At 28.1% G+C, this 18,032-nt stretch overlaps 2 protein-coding genes across 8 annotated transcripts; both read right to left on the bottom strand.

Moving 5' to 3' along the window:
* Positions 1–595: 595 nt before the first annotated feature.
* On the bottom strand, positions 596–4,645 carry LOC113867045 (carbonic anhydrase, chloroplastic). Of its 7 annotated transcripts, XM_027501978.1 has the most exons (11): positions 4,378–4,578; positions 3,248–3,306; positions 2,954–3,106; positions 2,789–2,837; positions 2,400–2,516; positions 2,253–2,306; positions 2,033–2,118; positions 1,596–1,701; positions 1,093–1,251; positions 760–868; positions 596–714 (listed from the first exon to the last, which is right to left on the bottom strand). In XM_027501978.1, the coding sequence occupies exons 1-10, from the start codon at positions 4,576–4,578 to the stop codon at positions 830–832; spliced, it is 1,023 nt and encodes a 340-aa protein (XP_027357779.1). In that variant the 3' UTR covers positions 596–714; positions 760–829. The 7 variants fall into 7 exon arrangements, with proteins under 7 accessions (XP_027357779.1, XP_027357785.1, XP_027357783.1 ...); XM_027501984.1 differs by lacking the exon at positions 596–714 and having other exon boundaries at positions 755–868; positions 1,030–1,251; XM_027501982.1 differs by lacking the exon at positions 596–714 and having other exon boundaries at positions 758–868; positions 1,056–1,251.
* A 5,588-nt stretch (positions 4,646–10,233) lies between these two features.
* LOC113868016 lies at positions 10,234–11,271 on the bottom strand (the record flags this gene model as incomplete). Its single annotated transcript, XM_027503566.1, has 1 exon — positions 10,234–11,271. A coding segment is annotated over one exon (825 nt), but the record flags the coding sequence as incomplete, so codon positions are not given.
* Between the last annotated feature and the right edge of the window lie 6,761 nt (positions 11,272–18,032).

Raw genomic sequence — 18,032 nt, 5'->3', positions numbered from 1 at the left:
CTAGGTTGTTTCAAACATTCACTAAAATCTTTGAGTAAGGCTTGGATCGAGTGGTTTGGATGACAAAACTTGAGATGAAGAAATATTATAACATGAACATCATTGCAAGAGTAATCAGAAGAAGGAATAAGACAATGAAAAAAGGGCGAAATGAAAGACGTGGAGAAGGCTTTGTTGACAAAAAATATTAAAAATTAGAGACAAAAATAAATTATTTTTAAAATATTATAAAATGACATTATTTTGTGTCCAAAATGATTTGTCATGTATCACTTATATAGTAAAACATATCATTACTATGTTAATCACTATTAACGTCTCTTAGCGACAAAAATTAACATCATTAACAATTGCTAAGTTTAGAAGCTAAAGTTTAAAATTTAAGATATTAATTTAAACGACATTATATTTTTGAAAGATTAAAGTGATTATTTGCTTAATTATAATTTTTTAATTTATCATTGTTTGTATAAAATTTGAGTTGTCCTTTGATATTAACATATGACCATAATTTTGTCTCGGATGTACATGCTTCTAAATTCTAATCTCCAACTTTATTTTTTCATTTTGCCGTATAACCAGGTAGTTTGAAGTATAAAGTGAAGGAAGCTGGAAAATTAAAATTTTGTACTAGGAGGATTTCCAACTCTTATTAAAAGAAGATTTTCCGATGACATAAACCAAGTTCATAGTTCCATCATATATATGTAATATAATATATATATATATATATATAGATATATATATATATATATATAGATATCAATATCATATGGTGAAGGTAGCTAGGCCTCTTCATTGCAGACACACGACCTCTCTAAGCATTACCCTATAGCTTCCAATGCAGAATGGTGGCCACATCTTTTACCTAACAAAAGCAGAAGAAAAAAATGCAATGGTGAAAGACTATAAATTACACGTTGCATGCATAAATTGAAATTCAATTTGGATAGTAGTGATGGAGAATGTCCATCAATTTAATTTAATTATATAATTTAGCTCATATATAAGAAGAGTAATTAGTAATACAGAGTACATTTTAGGGAGGAGAATACTTAGGATGAGGTCATTGATAATGGTTGATGTTCATACGGAGAAAGAGGAAGCAAGGCCAAATTGAAGGCCCCAGAGCTCAAAAGATCCTTTAACAAAGTCATAGTATCCTCCTTTCAGTGCCAATGTATTGTTCACCAATCCATCTCTAACAAATGGGTAGGTTAGCAAGTTTCCAAGGGAAACATTCACAGCTTCCTGCACAAAGAATCCAACTTATCACCTTCTAAATCATTATGTTAAGACCCTTTGTTTTGAGAAAATTTTTATATTTTTCATTTTTCATTTTTCATTTTTCACTTTTAATTATAAAAACATCACCTTATTTTTATTTTATTTTCTATTTTTAAAAGCTATTAAAACATTATAAAGTAATTATTTCTTTGAAAGCAGAAAAGAAAAATAAAATAAGGCTTTATTTTGTAATTAAAAGTAAAAATAGAAAACATTTTTCAAACCGAATAGCTCTAACTCTCTATCTGAGTTTTATGAAAAATATTAGAAAATGTTCATCGAGAGGCTTGTGTACTATTGTCCTATACCTTCTCACAGTGTGTGCATAGCTCTGCAAAAGGTGCATCCCCATGTTGTGCTTTCACCTTTGCCTTTGCAGGTAAGCCAATTTTGACCCACTCCTCAATAAAATCACTGCATACAACAAATAAGAGATAAAAAGAAATTTTCTTAACTGAGTCGTGGAGATTTAATGGGAATGAGTACCTATCTCACATTAAAAATATAAGAGAATATCTATGAAAAAAGGATAACATGAAGTTTTACATAATAAGGCCACTTCCTTCTAAGTTCCACTAAAATTGCAAGAGAGTAGCACTTGGAAACAATGGAATTTTATTTTCTAAAATTACCACTCACTTGTCGTTTTACCTAACACTAGAACATCTGTGATCAAATAATAATGACGTAGAGTAAATAGTTAATGGAAAAGTGCATATTTTCATGTAAAGCCTAAATGACTTACGTAGAGTAGGTTCCATCGTAAGGGAAAGATAAAAGCCCCTTAATACCACCACAAGCACTGTGTCCAATGACCACAATGTTGGACACCTATAGGAAAATTCATTGGGTTAAAAACTCTTGACATTTTCCACAATCATTTATTTTCATATTAGTAAGGCTGGAAGTACACTATGCATAAAATTATGTGCAGTTATTTTATCTATTAATGATTGGTAACATACCTTGAGATGCAAAACAGCATACTCAATGGCAGCACCAACTCCAGAGTACTTTGTCTGATACACAGCAAAGTAAAACATTTGAGCATTAATAAGGTATTAAGAGATAGACAGGTACATGGAATTGCCTTGTTTGTATTGGAAACATACCTGGTCATATGGTGGGACCATGTTGGCAACATTTCTGACCATAAAGGCCTCTCCAGGCTGAAAATCTAGCACATGAGATGGACAAACTCTGGAGTCTGAGCAAGCAAACACCATAAACTGAAAATGAAAACAAACAAGGCATAGTTAGACTTAGAAAAGCAAATTTCAATCCAAATCCAAAAAGGTGGTTTTATTTTATACACAGTTTTTTAAACGTGTGCCTAAAAGTATATAATAAGAACTCGTATATAAAATCACATTATATGGTTGAATTGGATAATATTAAATGTTATAGTTTTCAACAAAATCTTACTATTTATTTATTTCTTATCATATGCTTTAGATATAAGTTTAAGAAATGGAATTATAAATAATTTATCACAAAGTACCTTTGGACTCTGGCCTTTGGCAAGTTCACCAAACAAAGCTGGATTCTGGCTGTGGAAAAAAAATATATCTCATCATCATAATAATAATAAAATAATAAGAATGAGAAAGCTTAAGCTAAAAGAAAGAAAAACTAAATAAGGTGTTGAGAATTAAGGAGCACTAACTCATATTTCTCTTTCTTGAAGTAAAGGAAACCAGCTTTGATCCTCTCTGAGGCTTCAGATGGTGGGAGGGTGACTTCAGATGATGGTGTCCCCAGCTGTGCTGTTATCTGCTCAACTCTTTCAGCTGCTGTGGCTCTCAGTTCACCTTTCTCCCTATATTTCATGTTTTAACACAATGCATGTCAATTTTCAAGGAAGACACATACTATGAAATATTGCATATTATACTATATCATATTATACTATACTATACTATACTATACTTCCCATCATAGAGAGTGTTTTGAGATTTACCTTAACAATTTCTGAAGTTCTTCAATAGCTTCCTCATAGTCCTTCCCCATATCCTCTCTCTTAAAAAAAAGAATAAAAAATAAATAAGTACGTGTCAGTTGAAAGGAAAAAAAAAACTAATGAATAACACAAGCTGTCCTGATAAAGAAATAAGAAAAACAAAAAGTAATTTTCTAATTAATTTCTCTCAACCAAGGTGAAATTTTGACATAAGTCTATAACTATGATGTATGCATGTTCTTTGGTTTGCTAAGGTAAAAAATTGGAATGCATATATTTTACACTGTCTGAAAATTAATTAGTTGCTAATTTGGTTGGCAAAGCTGATTTTGAATGGACTTTTTCTTCTTTAGTAGTTTGGATTTTCTGCTTTAAGCGCCTTAGAATCCTCCAACTAACACATCTTCCCCATACACCGCTAATTCACGTTATATATAGTTTTTTTATTTTGGTATGAATTTTTTTGCTAATGAAAAAAATTGGTTAATTGTATGGTCTCACTGCTGACACATATTATAATAGTGCATGAACAAATCCATGCCACACAACTGTCTCTCAAACCTAACTACTAAGTTACCTATGTGGTTTATACCAAAGAAAGATCAAACCTCAAACGTTGTTCCACGTGAAATCTAAACTTCATTAAACACACTGAAACACATTTCTTCCAAGTTGCAACCAAACTCACCCCATACGTGGAAGCTGTTAAATTGTTAAGCACATGATCACCCAAGTTAAAATACATGACAACCCAAAAACACATTGTAATCCAAAAGTGCAAACAAATTTTGGGTTTCTCAAGAATGTTTGGTTTTGAAATAAAAAATATCTTTTTTTTTATTATAAAAATAACACTTTAATTTTATTTTTTAAGTTATTTTTATTATTTTTTTCATGCAAATATTTAAAAACAATAAACGAAATAAAAAAATAAGGTTATATTTTTTTTAACTAACAATAAAAAAAGGATCAATTTCTCAAACCAAACATCCTTTTAACATTCAAAAACAAGACAACAAATAAGAAACATTTTCTTAAATCAAGCAACTCTTAAAGGTTTGAAAGACAATATAACAAAAGAAAAATTAATTTATAAATGTTGATCAAAGTGTACTATTTGGTATATATACCACAATGGGGTTGATGATGGGGGCAGGAGCAGCAAAAACAGGCTTGTCTTGAATAAGAGAAGGGAAAGACGAGGAAGAGGAAGAAGATGAAGAAGTGGTAAGTGTTGCAAAGACTGAAGGACGCAATGTGGCCCTTCTAACAGAAGTTTTGGAAGGAGAGATAGAAGAGAGGCACCACCCGTTTATGGAAGAGGTCGACATGGTGCAATGAAGACTCAAATGGTTATGCTATATAGCCCTTGTAGCTACGATGGTATGGCATATCTAATTGGCTATGCCCATTTTTATGTGACTTTTGGTAGATAATGAAAACGAAAGCCAAGCAAAGGAGAGCTTCATTCCTATCCTTTTAGATGAGAATTGAATGTTGGAGATTAACTATGAGAGAATGACCATAACCCGATGTCACTTTGGATCACATACCCTTTGCCATCATTTACCTTCACACACAAAAATTGCAATGAATTTTTTTAGCCATTATTAATTAAAATTGATTTTCTTGACTTTTGAGTGATTAGCACAATGTTGTTACATATGGACCATTCCATAATGTGTAGATATTATCTATGAGATTCACGTTAATTCCTATGAGCATTCACATATTATATTAATATACATAAAAGAAAAAATGAAAATTGTGGTAGTGGGCTTTCCAAGGGACTTAATGGAGAGGTTTATTGGTGTAGGGTAGGGTACGTGTGTCCCCTTTCATTTCAATTTAAATGTCATGACATGCGTTCAATGCCGATTTGCCACGTATGTGAAAATGTAACCCCTTATGCTCAAGATGAAAGGGACCAAACACTGCATAGTACATATTGCAGTAATAACACTGTTTCTATTCTCTGATTTTCATATTCTACCACTGAGGAGGAATATTCATTCCATTTATAGCAATACAAATTTTATATAAGGTTAAGTATATTTTTATAAAATTTTGATCTAAGTTTTTAAAATTCTTTTATTTAGTTTTAATTTTTTATGTAAAAAAATAAAAATTAAAACATATTTAAAAATTTAAAATATATTTAAACCTTTTTATATATTTTGCAAAAGTATGACATCTCCTTCTACTTAGTGAAATGTTAAGGATCACTCTATAATTCCTCAGGCTTTTGTGTGATGCTCCAAATCCAATATGGTTGGTTGATACAGAGAGATCCAACAGTTCACTAAGTAAAAGGAAATATTAATTTGCTTTTGCATTGTTGGAACTAATGTGAGATGTTTGCAACTTTTCGGAGATTTGAATTTTTCACTTTACACTAATCTACTAACTTAAATGAGGTACGAATTCTAATTTAAGTATGATATATAGTCATAGATCACTCATCACAAGTTATATTATTGCTGCTTAATTTATCATATGGCTAAATTTAGAAAGCTCTATCCTTTAGTAAAAAAAGGAAAGGAGAGAAAATAGAAAAAAAAATATATAATGTGTCGAGGAAAAGCCTCATTTTTATAATTAATTAACATTCTCTCATGGATGAAATTGAGTAAAAATAGACATTTTTAAGCATAAAGACTATATTAATTTTACTTTATATATATATATATGCCCTGAAAATTTCAACTGATAGCTAAAAATTAATTACTTTAAAAACGTAAAAATTACTGAAACTAGTTTTATTTTCTCTAACAAAACATCTTTTTATACACACAGACACAAACCACTGTACTTTTTTTATTTATTTTGTTTTATGTAATTATATCATTCAGTGTGAAGAGTTATCAACAAGTACACCTTATAAATTACACGCACTGAATAATACTTCTGTTACTTCCATTGTCTTTGTCAATACCAAATTAATTTGTTCCAAAATAGAATGCCAAAAGGATAGAAAAATGTTGTAAATCCAACGTGTTAGCAATAATTAAGTAGCAGATTCAATAATAAAATATTGGAAATTATTGGATATATCTTCTAATCTAAGCCTTTACTATCCGTTGGCAACCAATGGTTCATATGTGATGGACCAAACAAAAGAGATGGACCTTAGAGATAAAACCCTATCCTTGAAACTTAGAATTTGTGGCTGTGGATCTGAATCCTGCCACTTTGTTGTATGTGTTGGGCTTATATGCCCACCCCGCAAGCTTATTTTAGTATAGTGTATATATATACACACACAGCAAAACTTTCTTAAAAAAATGAAGTCCCACTTAAATTTATGTTCATTGCCATAAAAATTTTCTTATCTAATTTGCAAAATCATAATGAGTACATCTTCTGCCTTTTTTATTTTTATAATTTTGAATAAGTAATTTAAAAACCACCTTAGCATGGTGGTGTGTGTGTAAATGAATTAGATGCTAATGCCATTCCATGAAATTATGGGAAAAAAGTTGTTTTTCTCTGGAGACTACTCAACCATATAGTAAATGAAGAAAATTATCTCAGGAATTAATGTACCTATAATAAACTGTGCATGGGAGAGAGAAGAAGAGAAAAAGAAACATACATTCTCATCCAAGGCTGCACATGAATCATTGACCATTTGGCATAACAAAAATGCATTGTAGCCATTGTAATAATGATAAAGAAGCAAAGCAACATTGAGAAATTAATGTCAACAAAATTGGTTCAGCATGGAAGGTTTTGCTTTTTGAAGAGATGTGGAAGAAAATGTTAGTGCACAGTGTCTTAGAATTAGGAAAAGAGAAAAGGGTTGAGGTTGGTTTTGTGATGAATGATGGCCAATTCTGGTTGATATATAATACACATTTGTCACCGTGCCATTTGATTTTGATGTCAACATTTAATGTTCATTATGATGAGATTATGTCAACATTTTTTTCATGTCCTGTTTCGGGTACCACAACGGGTTGCACCATATAGATAAAAAAAAATTGAGTTATTTTTATAATTTTAAATGATTAACAAAATATTTATAATAATAAAAAATACATTGAATAAAAGAATAAAGAATAAAGAATAGAAAAAATTAAACTAATTTGAGTTAGGTATAATTCATCATGTTTGAGAATATACAACATAATATCTAACTGATAATTGTCAAGTTATAGTTTTTATTATCTAATTTAATTAAACTTTATGAAAATCTTACATGAAATAAGTTCATCAAAGTTGATGTTGGGCTTCAGGCCCAGGCTCGTATGGGGATTCAGGTATTCCAATTGTTGATAAAAAAAAATGAACTGGTCTATGTGAAGAGCATATTTGATTATTTATTAAACAATTTAGTATGTGTCTATAAACTTTTTTCTTTAAATTATATTTAATTTTCAAGTGAAGATACCAATAAAGGCACTTCAATGCATAAATTAACTCGATAGTGAGAGATAGCATGACATATGTGTAATGGATAGAGTTCGAATTTTGTCTCCATCAAATTCTCACATCTCCCCTATCAATTTTCAATTCCCCTCTCTAATGAAAAATAATAATAATACATAAATTAGTGTGTATTTAAGTATAGTAACAGTATAAAAAAAAAGTATAGCAACATTATATGAAAATGAAAAAGTTTATACATGGCAATGCTAAACATGTCTTTGTTATATGGTTTGAATCTAGTGAGTGTCACACAACCTTGAAGAGTGCATATATGAGTACAATTAGATTCTCTACTATTAAGTCAGCAAAAGATTTAGAAAAATGAAAAATATTAACAATACATTTTTAACTATTAGTTAAAATCAATTAAAAATTATAAAATATGTTAATTTTACTTTTTTTTTCACTCATAGTTTAATATATTTTTTTTGTACTTTTGTAATTTTTAATAAATTTTAATCAAAAGTTATACTATTAAAGTATATTAAATTCAGACTAATTGTTTAGATTTGACTTAACCTAATCCATAAACACTCCTAAAAAACGTCATAATAATATTTACTATTGTTTATGTAAATTTTATCATATTTTTTTATGTTTTTTCTACTTTCACAACATAAAATAAATATAAAGAAAGGGCTGAAAGAACTGATCTTTGGCTCAAATTACATGAAAAATATAAAGAATAAAGGGTTTTGAGAGGGGGAAATCAAGATGTTTCAGCTGCTTACACTTTGTTTTTCAGTATTCTAAAGTGTTTATACTTAAATTTGTATAAGAGTTGTTGTGTGTTTGGACCATATATATGGTCTACCAACAAATAAAGGTAATTAATTCATTTGAAGTTTTAGAATTGACATATTATATTATTGCAAAAATAATTTTATAATAAAGAGAATGATAAGAAGAGAGTTATAAAAAATCAAAGCGTGAAACAGACAATTGAAGTTTTTTTTAATATGAAAAAAAAACTAAATTATAGTGTTTTGAAACAAATTATAGAAATATAAGAATTTTTCTAACTTACTTAAAAAAATTATATTTTTTTAAAAAATTATCGTGGACAAATTTTGAGATTTTTTAACTTTTCATTATCCTATCTCTGAATTTCTATAATTACACAAAAAAAAATTATCATTGGCATATAATTTTGAAAAAATGTCATTGACAATATTTGAACTCTAATTTTATATATATTATTTTTAAATACTATATATATAATTAAAAAAATAAAATTTTTAAAATTATATAAATGGGTATTAGGAGATAAGAGTGGGTCATAAAGGATTAAAGCAACATGGCCTCCATGGAGGGTATATATCTACATTTGATGTTAGCTTATGACCTATTCAATTAAATTAATTAATTATTTAGATTGTCAACTTTGTGATGATTGCATCAATGATCTTTTTCTCCTTCCTCACTTCACTTTCTCTTCATCTCCTTTTTTTTTCCCAAACATTTTCGTTAAATATGTTAGTAATTTATTTATTTTATTTGAAAATAGAACATATTTGAAAGATTTTATAAAAACAACTTAAAATTGATTTTCCTTGATGTCAAATTATATAGTTACGATGAATTATTATCCTTTTCACTATATTATTATTATTATTATTATTATTATCCTTTTTACATGTCACGATTCAAAAGTTACACACACACATATACACGCGGCATATTTCCAGCCACACAATTTGTTAGAAACAAATTTTGTTTTGTTTAGATGTGAAAAAATAATAAAAATGGAAGAAATGGAAAAAGGAAGATGAGAGAAAGAGTAAAAAATAACCAGATTTTTATGTTATTTAAATTAAAATAAAGAGTAAAAAAGAAAGACAAATTTTATCTATTCTTTTGGCTAAATAAAAAATACAAAAATAATTATATTGAATGGCATTGGAATTCTTATAGTATAATATAATAAAATAAAATAAAAATTAAAACATGTTGTCATTTAACACACTTCCATTACCTTTTCTTCCGAATTGAGAAAATCAATTTTTGTTTGAGCACATCAACTTGTTTCTATTATGTCAATCAGAATACTAATTAAAAAAATTAACATATAGTCTTTAAAAAGAACATCATAAACTTACATTAAAAATTATAGAAGAATATATTAGTTATATTTTTCATAAAAGAATTTCATCTTAAATTATTTAGCCAACAGTAAAAGGGATTTATATTAGCTATAGTTAGCATTCTTTTTCTTTTCTCTTTCTGTTCAACTTTGGGTGTCTAATTAATTATAAGATCTTATATTTTATCTTTTCAACATCTATCTTCTGTAATCTCTCACCAACTACCTACGCTTATAAAGAAGAGAAAAAGACAAATTCTTAAATAAACTATAAATTTGTATTATTAAACATATATAAAGAATCTAAGTGGGACCCACTTATCATATGCCACTAACTTAAATGTTGTCTCTTTTTTTCTTCTTCAAAGAGAATCGGGGTCCATCTTTCTTTCCTTAGTCTATTGTTCCAAAAAGCACATTAAAATTAAACTTAATTAAGTAACACTGTAAAGCCAAAAGTGTATTGAAATCCACTTCTAAAACAAAATTAAAATTAAAACAAGTATATAATTAGCAAAAGAACCTCCTAATAACTGTAATTTACATGGGAACATGTTAACAATAATCCACATCTCATTAATTTTCTAGCTTTGTAACTGAAAATTTTCAAATATGTACGAGTATAATTATTGTTATTATTATTACTAATTACTGCTAATATTGGAATAATAAAGAAAATAAAATATCAAAAATGCAAAGGGAAGCCTTTGCCCATGGCGTTGAGACTAACACAGAACCCAACCAAGTCTTGGCGATACGGCAAATACGATTTTCTCTTATCCACTCTTCTCATCTCCCTGTTCCTCACATACAATGCTTCGTGCGCCGACACCGCCGGAATCCTCTTCTCGCTGCCGGAACTCGCCGGGATCTTTTTTTCGGCCACCGCACCACCACTCTCATCTTTCGAATTCTCCCCTCTCTTCTTCCCCCGATTGAACCCTGACACCGACGACGACGACGGCGTCAAAAACACGAACGATTCCTTCCCCTCGCTGTTGCTCCGCCGCAGCAAATTCAGAAGCTTCCAGCGCTTCGACGACGACGATCCCGTCGATTTGCTCTTCTTGCACCGATTCGGCGACGATTCAACCGGCTTCGGAGTCCATACGCAGTAAGTCCCCGCCGGAATGGCCTCCAGTTCGTCCTCCACTTCCGACGACGACGAGGACGGCGAATCGTCCATCATGAGCTTCCCGAGCGTGATCTGAATGGCGGCCGCATCGTCCTCCGCGGCGGCGGAACGGTCCTCCTCCGTCGTCGTTTTGAGGTCGCGGTTGAAGATCGGGAAAGCGGGACTAGCGTCGAAGAAAACCCCGTCCGCGACCTTGCGAAACGCGACGAACTCGAAGTCGTTTTCGGCGTCGTCGTTTGCATCGAAACGGTGGTCGTTTTGGTGGTGTCGTGTGACCTGATCCGCAACGTCGTTGAGTTTGTTAGAGGAATAGGCGCTGAAACTTGGACACAGAAACGAGTCCACACTCTCTGCTTCTTCTTTTTCTTTCTGCATTTTGATTCTTAATTTAATTGAATTTTGGTTTGTTTCGTTGTTGTGTTGTTCTAAGGATTAAGGAATATGAAATGGGTTTGGTGTGATGCTATTTATATAGCAACGAGGAAGGTTGAAATAGCAGCAGCCTCTGCCACCGTGTCTCTACCACTACAATGGATAATCATATCAATATCATATTATTAAGAAACTTCTTAATCAACCATTAATATATCACAAATGCTTCACAGCTTAAAGGATTAAAAGTATTTTAAATTTATGTAATAATTAATATAAAAATCATATTTACAGTATATTTTAATTGGTTAATAATGTATAAACTTTTGTTAATTCTTATATTATATAATATTTACTAGAAATTGAAAATATATATATCTATTTTAAAACTACTCCTAAATATTTATTTAGAGCATTGATTAGTAACATTTGCCTAATAGTAATGGGTGACGCTTTAGTTTTTGTCTTGTGCGTTTATATTTATTGCTAGTGATTAATTCATTATGTAGATATGTTCCTTTCTTGCCTTGTTTCACACGCCTTGACCGTGTATCATGTTTACACTATTACTATGGCATGCATATTGTCAAACTAAACCATTTTTTTTAATTTCGTTAAGTTTAAAGTTATAACATTAGAAAACTACATTAAATTAATCTTTAAAAAATAATAAATATCACATAATTTAATGTATCAATAATATCAAATATTGTAAACTCTATTTTATTTTTAAACATATAAAAAAATCTATTAATTTATTTTATATTTATTTTGTCAAATTTAGTTTTCACACAGCAACTAATACATTTGTGTTTTACCAATAGTTTTCTTGCTTGCACCAATTTGGTGCAAAGTGTCTTCCACTAAAAGGGTATAATTATGATAATTACGTTTTACTTAGTGTGAGCTAATGGAAAGTGGGTGATTTAGAGAGAGAAGCGAAATAAATGAGTATATGTGCATTTTGAGACAAATGGAAGTCTCGATCAAGAGCGGTGCGATATAAATTAGGTATCTTCGTTTGTGTGTGTGACACATGAAACTGGCAAATTGCATGTGGATGGTTGCATATTCTCTAGAAAAAATTTCTAGATTTTATGTCAATAACACTTTTTAATATATTTTTTAAAATATATATTAATTATCTATTAAAATTTATTAAAAACTACGTAAGTATTATTTAATATTTTTTCTCGTATATTAAATAAATGTGTTGAAAAAAATATGTTCTTACCATTTTCAAGCCAAATTTAAGTTTAAGGGGTTGGTTGATGGGAGAACTTTCAATAAATGGTTGGGTTTAGAGAAGAAAAACAAAAGGTTCTCTCGCTATCACCTATGGCCTATTATAGTAAGAAATCTTATGAATTAGATATGAGTTATGTTTTTAAGATGTGTGTTTGTGAGTTTCGTTAGACTTATCTTTAAATTTCCCTACGAAGTGTTATTTTCATGACTAGGTTTTTTGTTTTTTGGTATTCCTGTCGGAAGATTTTTAAGTTTTAGTGAAATTTAAAAATATAAATTAAAAAAGGTGTTCAAAATATCAAAATATATGTACATAATTAATTTATGTACATATATTTTAGCGAAATAAATTATTGTTTGATTAGCTTTCATTAATATAATTTTTTAAATGAAAATTGAATTGCTAATACGATTATTATATTAACAATAAAATTAACATATAATATCGATAATATAATGTAAAGTACATTAATCATGATAATAACTTTTTATTATGATGAATTAAACAAATTCTACTCACAATTCATGGTTGTACTCTTTCATTCCAATTTTAACAATGTGTAATGTAAATATAAAATACGATTTGCAACCATAGATGATCAAATAACAATATTAATTTTTTGGTTCATATAGCAACTTGAATAGTTATCAAATTCCCTGAACAACTTGAACTGTGTGCGTAGCTACTTTGACTAGATATTTATCTACATTGGAAATTTTCAACCATAATAGGCCTAGCCAACCTATGGTATATGATTACATCAGTTCCTTTGTTGAAATTAAACAAAAATTATAATTAAGTAATTTTTTTTATGAGTTTAACTCACCAATGTTCAAATTCGACTAAGATAAAATTACTAAAGAAAACAAAGCTCTCTTTATCAAAAATTTTATGATAATAACATTAGTTTTATTATATTTAGGTTCTGTTTGTTTTAGTATATTTAGAGTAAAAAGAATTGAGACAAAATGATTTAGAAATTGAATACAATGGAATAAAGTGAAGTAAAATTAATGGAAAGGAATGAAATAAATCAAATATTTTATTGTTTAAATATTTTAACAATTAAATGAAAAAATATGTGATTTTAATTTCATACCTCCAAACTAAAAGATAAAGAAAGAGGTTGGATATAATGAAATAGACAAAAATCAAATTTGAATCAATATAAACTAGTTTAAATCAAATAGTCTTGGTGGTGTTGAATGTTGAAAAGCAATAAGTAAAATAAATCCAAATATCAAATGTATTAAATATAAGAGTAGGTGAAAGGTTTAATACCTTTGAATAATTTTGAGAGTTGTACATAAATTAGTATATTTTAAATAGTACATTGCAAGCATATCATAATTAGTCCAAAAATTTTCATTATCTTAGGGGGGAAAATAGGTCAATTTGAGAATATATCCACTCCAATTCATTATTTTATATTGCATATTAAATCAATTTATCATATTAATTAGATAATTAGCTTGTTAGGTAAGGTTCTAGATATCATCCTAATGAAATATTATAAAATGGAAGGAATCGTACGTTCTGAGATATAATTTACTTACGAGTGTGAAATATATCCATAATTTTGAATTGGGTTTCATGATAAATAAATGGGGTTGGAATTTAAAAGAGATAATTAATTAAATCTTGCCCTATATTCTTTTAGTATATTATGCCATAATTCTAAAATGAACACTATAATTAGATGTTTTCTGCCTTTTCTTTTAAATGATTATTAGTTATATCATGTGTTAATTTTGGTTACTTGTTTAATTACACTGACTAATTGACCAAAAATTGATTTAAAGATAATTTACTTGTATTTGTTTTTATTTATTGAATCTGAATCTCGTTCTTAAATGAAAACATTTTTAAAATTTATTTTAAAGTAAAACCTTTATAAGAATTATTTTCTTTTTCTCATGCTACGTAACCTTTTTATATTACGCATTTTTAATTTTTAATTTTTAATTTTTAATTTTTAATTTTTTATAATTTATTTCTTAATTTGAAAATTCTCATTTTTTAATATTATTCAAGTTTAACAAAATTATATGCTATTAATAATAAAAATATTTTTTTATTTATATATGTTATTAAATTTTAAATAAATCATATAATGTAATTTTAATTTTTTAAAATTATATCAATTTAATAATACCCTATAATGTACGGAAACTCACCGGTATTTAATATTTACTACTTGGGCATCGTGTGATCTAAATGCACTATAAAATTCCAAATATTTATAAAAACAAACAATGAAATTCAATTATCTTCGTTAACATAAATTTTATTTGATAAAAATCAAATTATTGATATAATGTAGGTTTACGTTTATAATATTGTAAAATATATTAAAAAATAGTCCCGTGTTTTTAAAAAAAATTATATTTTACATTGTCAATTCATCGTATTATTAGCATGTAAAACTAATCACGTTATTAACATGAATTTATATTATCTTAATAATTCAATATTTATTGTATAATTTTTTACTAATAAAGCTTACAACAAATATCTTTTTTTATTATTATATAGATTCTGTGTGCATTGAATTGAACACAGCTAACATCAATATTTATTGTGTTTTATTTAATATAGTTATAGATAGTTATTGAGGTAACAAGTACAAGTGAAATAATATTATGTTGAATATGAATGAAGAAGTTTAGTAATAAGTGACAAAAACTTATAATTTTGGTGTTTTAAAACTTTGAATTGAACATGATATCTAAATTTATTAGTATAATTTGCTGATAGTAATAAAAATTTTTCAGCATTTAGATCTTTGGTATATCAAATTCGTTTTTGAATAATTTTAAAACCATATATCATATCTGGTAGAGATTTTATGATAGTGACAATGTAAATCTTGATTACATGAACTAAATGAACTAATTGTTGCCTAATGGAGACAACTCAACATTAGTTATGCATATCCATCATCTAACTGGCTCATGTTTTATAAAAAAAAATGTGTCTGTTTCTCAAAATAATAATCTCCGGTTTTCTTGTGATTTTGAGTGATTTTAGGAATTTCTTCATCTTGAAGCTATATCAAAGTTTGTTTCTTTGGTAGAAAATCTTTAGGTTGATTTTAAGTAATTCTAAAAAAATAAAGAATATTACATCAATGACGTAAAAGTAATAATATTTTTAATAAAAATATTATTATTTAAAATTACCATAAAAACTTATATTAACAAAATCGAATAATTTATATCAAGAACCTTGTCAACTCAAGGAGCACGATTTTTCAAAGAATTCATTGTTATTTGTCTTGTGCATGTGCATGTGATATTATTCTTAAAATATATATTTATGTGATAGGTTTTCATAATTAGTAGTGCATGATTAGTGCTCTCCTGAATCCTCATAGCCTAGCTCTGTCACAACTCATCTATGTGCCATTCTCTATTTGATGAATCAGTGTTTATTATCAGAGTGTCTTCATGCTTATAATAGTGTGCCCAGGTTTTATAAGGTGCCATTGTTTCTTTTTTATTATTTTCTAGCTGATGGAAGATCAAGAGACACTTTCTAACATTTTTAATGATATAAAAAATAGTTTTAATAAAATTTTAGAAACAATTATAAAAAAATTGACAAAAGGGTCAACACATAAATATATATATATATATATATATAAAATCAGAATTTACGTAATTTTTTTTACTAATTAAGCTGTGTTAAAATGTTTCACATTGATTAGAAATAATTTGATAATGATTTAAGACTAAATTTTGTAACACTTTTTAATATTTTTTTATTGACTAAAATTTTTCAAAAGATTAAAAAATATATTTATTAAAAAAAAAGTTATGGAAAGTTGTTCCTATTTTAAAATAATTAGATGGATAATTGAAGACACCAAACTTGATCACTTGAAAAGTTAGCAGCCGTTTCACGTTGTCACTTCTAGAAAATTAATTTGCTTCACTAATGAATTGGTTATCCAATAATCGACACGAACCTTCTGTGGACACCACGCAGTTATAAAGTCGTAGGATGATGTAATGAGAGTGTCTCTGCTATTCAATTTAAGGTCCATTTGTCCACATTTTTCTTTAACAGCTGATTTTGTTGTACAATCTTTTTAAGAGATTCTTTCAATACGTTATTTTTTGTGATCTTATATCGAGCATTGTTCTTGCTTCTCTCTGTAAACACTTAATAATCATAACTTATGTGAGAATTTAAATTCACAAGAATGAAGAATAATCTGATAACCCTTTTTTAAAGTGTTTTGACTTTGGCATGATTGAAGAACACAGGTTTCGTAGCAATAAATTAATATATCGAATAGATATATTTCTCGATGACCAAGAATTAATGGGTAAGTGGAAAAGAAAGTCCAAAGAATTGGGCAAGAGAAGAGGCAATCATGAAATTGAAAGTGTTTGATTTGAAGTCATCGTTGATTCATTCTGGAATCATGGATGTGAATGATGCTTGTGACCCAAACCATGGACTTTCTCTAGAAGGAACAGCGCAAGGCATGACGTTGATGAACGAGAAAGGGTGACCTTTATATTATTGGGCACTTGTTCGCATTTCGCATACACAGTTCAAAACCTCGCTTCTGAAGAAGGCAAATCATTTAATTTGTTAAACATATCTTATAGTAAAGGATGTTTCTATATTAGTATAAATCTACTAATTTTTACACTGAATTTAAATTTTTTATTTAATTTATATTTAAAAGTCTATGAAATAATAAATTATATTCATTAGATATAAATTAAATAAATTGTAATATAGGAACATTAGAGTCTACATTAATTATGAATGCACTGTATTATACTAATTAACACATAATTTTATTAAAATAAAAAATATATATCATTAGTACAGTATATAATACATCATATTATTAGTACCGATCCATAATATTTATACTAACTGATTAATCTTGACATTTAATTAATGTTTCCTATCTGTCAGAAAATGACTTTTCTTAGGAACTATAATTTTCCAAAATATAAAAAGAATAATAGGTTGGCAATATATTGTGTGTAAATATAATTTTGATTGGCACAATATTTGAGTGAAATGTTGAGCAATATACCAAAATGTTGTGACATTGAATTGGACACAGCAACCCTTAAATATAACGTGAAAAAGGAAATACAGAACATTTTCAGGTTTGAAAACAAAAGATAGATCATTTGGCAAAGCATTTGTGATCCAATCTCTTATATTTCTTTGAAGTACTGCGACAATTAATTAAGAACACGACCTTCTGTTCTTAAAAGTCATAAACATTTTAATAAAATGTTACATTTTCAAGTCCCAAAAAATTAGACAAGGACTTCTACAAAATTTGACACCAACAAATCATAAACTTCAAAATCTTAAGATTATTAAGTCATAAATTCGTATCATTTATATGTTACTTAATTTCTTTATTTTTTGGACTTCTTCGGTTGTAATTAAATTCAACCATTATTTCTCAATTAACTATGTAATTTTATGTAATGACATAATATTTTAGAGAAGTATATATCCACCTAACATT

Source organism: Abrus precatorius, unplaced genomic scaffold (assembly GCF_003935025.1).
Source record: "Abrus precatorius isolate BTA unplaced genomic scaffold, Abrus_2018 Scaffold5, whole genome shotgun sequence".
Classification (NCBI taxonomy): Eukaryota; Viridiplantae; Streptophyta; class Magnoliopsida; order Fabales; family Fabaceae; genus Abrus; species Abrus precatorius.
This window is presented reverse-complemented; position numbering and strand designations above follow the sequence as displayed.